The sequence below is a fragment of the Anoplophora glabripennis genome, unplaced genomic scaffold (genome assembly GCF_000390285.2).
Source record: "Anoplophora glabripennis isolate ALB-LARVAE unplaced genomic scaffold, Agla_2.0 scaffold267, whole genome shotgun sequence".
NCBI lineage: Eukaryota > Metazoa > Arthropoda > Insecta > Coleoptera > Cerambycidae > Anoplophora > Anoplophora glabripennis.
In genome coordinates this window covers 128,034-130,818 of record NW_019416452.1, presented here as the reverse complement: position 1 = coordinate 130,818, position 2,785 = coordinate 128,034, and the positions used below count along the sequence as shown (strand labels likewise).

The window sequence follows — 2,785 nt, the reverse complement described above, 5'->3', positions numbered from 1 at the left end:
TAACAAAAAAGTTGGGGGTTGTTGCACACAATTAAAAAAATAAATAAACCTCATTGTAATATGCCCTATTGAAAATAAAAATTGACGTGGTCCATTAATTTGGTGACAAACCTTTATTTATTAAATTACAAATTTGTTCTGTTTAAACTTTCCACTCTATATAACAATAAACCATGTATATTTTTACTATTTGGACAAAACACTTACTTAAAGCTTACTTAATAGACCATCTGTAATAGGTAAGATTGTCAGAGAGATAAGCAATTCTATGGCGTGCTAAGCAACATGCGTGAGCTGCTGCCTCAGAATATTTTTCACGTTTACGTCACGTTAGTATACTGTTGTTTCTTATCATGAGGATGTTGCGTAATTAATTCCTATCCGTTGGCGTTTATGATGGTGTACTGTAGACAATTTAATTTGTTGCTTTTTAATAAATAATGCGTGCGCCTATGTCCCGCGACTCAGTTCTGACAGCCCTAGTAATAAGAGATATAAAGACAGAAAAGTATGCCTCAAGCATAAATGTATTAGAAATAGATTAATTACCAGGGAAACAAGTGCTTGTCTAACACATTGGGCTTATGACGCATTGTTTTGGCTGTCTATTACAGATAGACCATCTATTACAGATAGACACTCACTATTTCATCGCTCTAATCGTAAGAAAAAGTTATGTCTAATTAAAACATTATATTTGTTTTCTGTTTGTAGTATAATATTCAATTATTTTTTTATCTTTCTCTTACATTAAAATAATTCAAGAATAGCAAAAATGCTTGTCAGTAATGATAATCATTACAATTACTTTTGTAGAGCAGCAGGGGTTCAAATTTGATATTTTGTCAATATCCATCTTGTGACAAACAAATAATACCCAATTTTAAAAATGGCATATACAACCATGAAAAATACTTACATCATGTGCAGAACAGAAGATGTATTTAAGCCATTGAAATTGGGCATTTCTTCTAAACCAGTGTTTACTATTCTCCTGAAACAAAGACAGCGAAAATAAGAATTTATCAACATGGATATTGAAACTTGAAACATTTAACACTGTTATTGTACATAGGTAATCCAACAAATTTAATAAGTTCGCACAAGTTTTCATATCATTCTTCCAAACTGAAGATATTTTCATTAATGTCTAAATTAAAATTTAGTAAACGTTATTCGCCACGGTAGCGCAGTCGGTCGAGAGTGCGGTGGCAAGCATTTCTCGGCTAGGCTTCCTACTCTGGTCCGGGTTCGATCCCCGGTGTCGGCACTGGTAATGTCGATGGATAATGGGTGATTGTCCGCGTTTTTTCAAGTGTAGCCCCCTTCCGCACAAGCCTTTGGCTTTGGATTTGGGGGTTGTCTCATTTCTGTGGTGGTGTGTTTATTTTTAGTTTAAAATGAACAGGATTAACTAACTGGTCTAATACCGAAATGATCAAAGCTGGAAATAACAAAATATACAACACTTTTTTATTCCGAACTGCGTTATCTCGGCAAATTTTAGGTCGGCTGTAGTTGTATTGCTATCATCAATTTTCAATTGACAGTTGATTAAAAAGTTGTTGTTAGTTATAGCATTGATTTTATAGCTAGCGCAATGTAATTATTGTATAGCACGACGTGTTAATAGTAATCGGCATTCAGATAAGACGTTTACCACACGTCTAGGTTATTTGTAGGTGCCGCAATGTGTTTCAGATACTGGCAATGTTATTCCTCGCCCTGAACGAAGAAAATATGATTTTTTTTGTGAAGGTAGAAGAGCAGTTACATTGTTGACGATAATTCCAGAATTATTGCTTGTACCAGAAGCCCAAGAAGAATTATTACCAAAGTCTTGACCAAACTTGTGCAAGAACAATTAAACAATCATTCCTATCGTCTTTAACATGCGACAATAGCTCATTTTGCTTACAAATACAATTTCTGACCTCATTTATTTGAAATTAGAATATGAGTGTATTCCAATGCAATTGAATACGAATTGTTGCCGCTTAAGAAATATTTTCCAGCGTATACAATTGGATTCATAGAATATGTGCTTGTTTAGAATGTGGATATTCTGAATACTTGTAGCTGTAAGATCTGGTAAGTCCTTACAACAGGTATTATTTTATTGCTGTGTGATTTTATTTCATTTACGAATGACGTTTTATCTGCTTTTCGGTAAGCAATAACACAGACAATATAGCGTATCGCTACAGACTGCTACTTAAATGCTGGAAATTGGCAACCCGAAATGGAAGCAGGGTCTCCTTAGCCGGCTTCCAGCTATAAAATTTAGCGTGGTAACTCTTCTACTTAGTAATAGGCGGCAGTTCCAGCGGTGGCTTTGTTGCCAAATAATAACTGCTAAATAAATTTAATGCTTTCAATTATGTAATTAAATAGATAAGGAACTTATCTTGTGTTTGGAAATCACATTTGCCTTAAATGTTAAATAAAATAAATCAAGTTAGAATTAAAACTATGAATTTACCTAATTAATTATTTATTTTATATCACCTTGGAATGGGAAAATTCAAAAACTCGAAAGTAATGTTTTTAGATTTGTGCGTCGACTTCCAATATGGTACGATATCAAAACCTATGTTTAAAAAAATTGCATTATACAGATTGTGTATCCTTAGATGGGTACTGCCTCTTATTGTTGATTTCTTTAGATAGGTAAAATAATTATTGACACAAGTGTTGCATATCATGGATGTCATTGGTAGTGCTCATATTTGTGACACAAGGTGTTCAAAAAAATTAACACAATGTAAAATTGCTGGAACCTCAA

General features: G+C 33.5%; 1 protein-coding gene across 1 annotated transcript in view; it reads right to left on the bottom strand.

Annotated features, from left to right (window-relative positions):
• LOC108905465 (lutropin-choriogonadotropic hormone receptor-like) overlaps positions 1 to 2,785 on the bottom strand; it is a 205,151-nt gene that overhangs the window by 131,568 nt on the left and 70,798 nt on the right. The window contains exon 5 of the mRNA XM_023454593.1: positions 920 to 994. Coding sequence (XP_023310361.1) covers positions 920 to 994 — 75 coding nt within the window. The remainder of the gene's footprint in view (positions 1 to 919; positions 995 to 2,785) is intronic.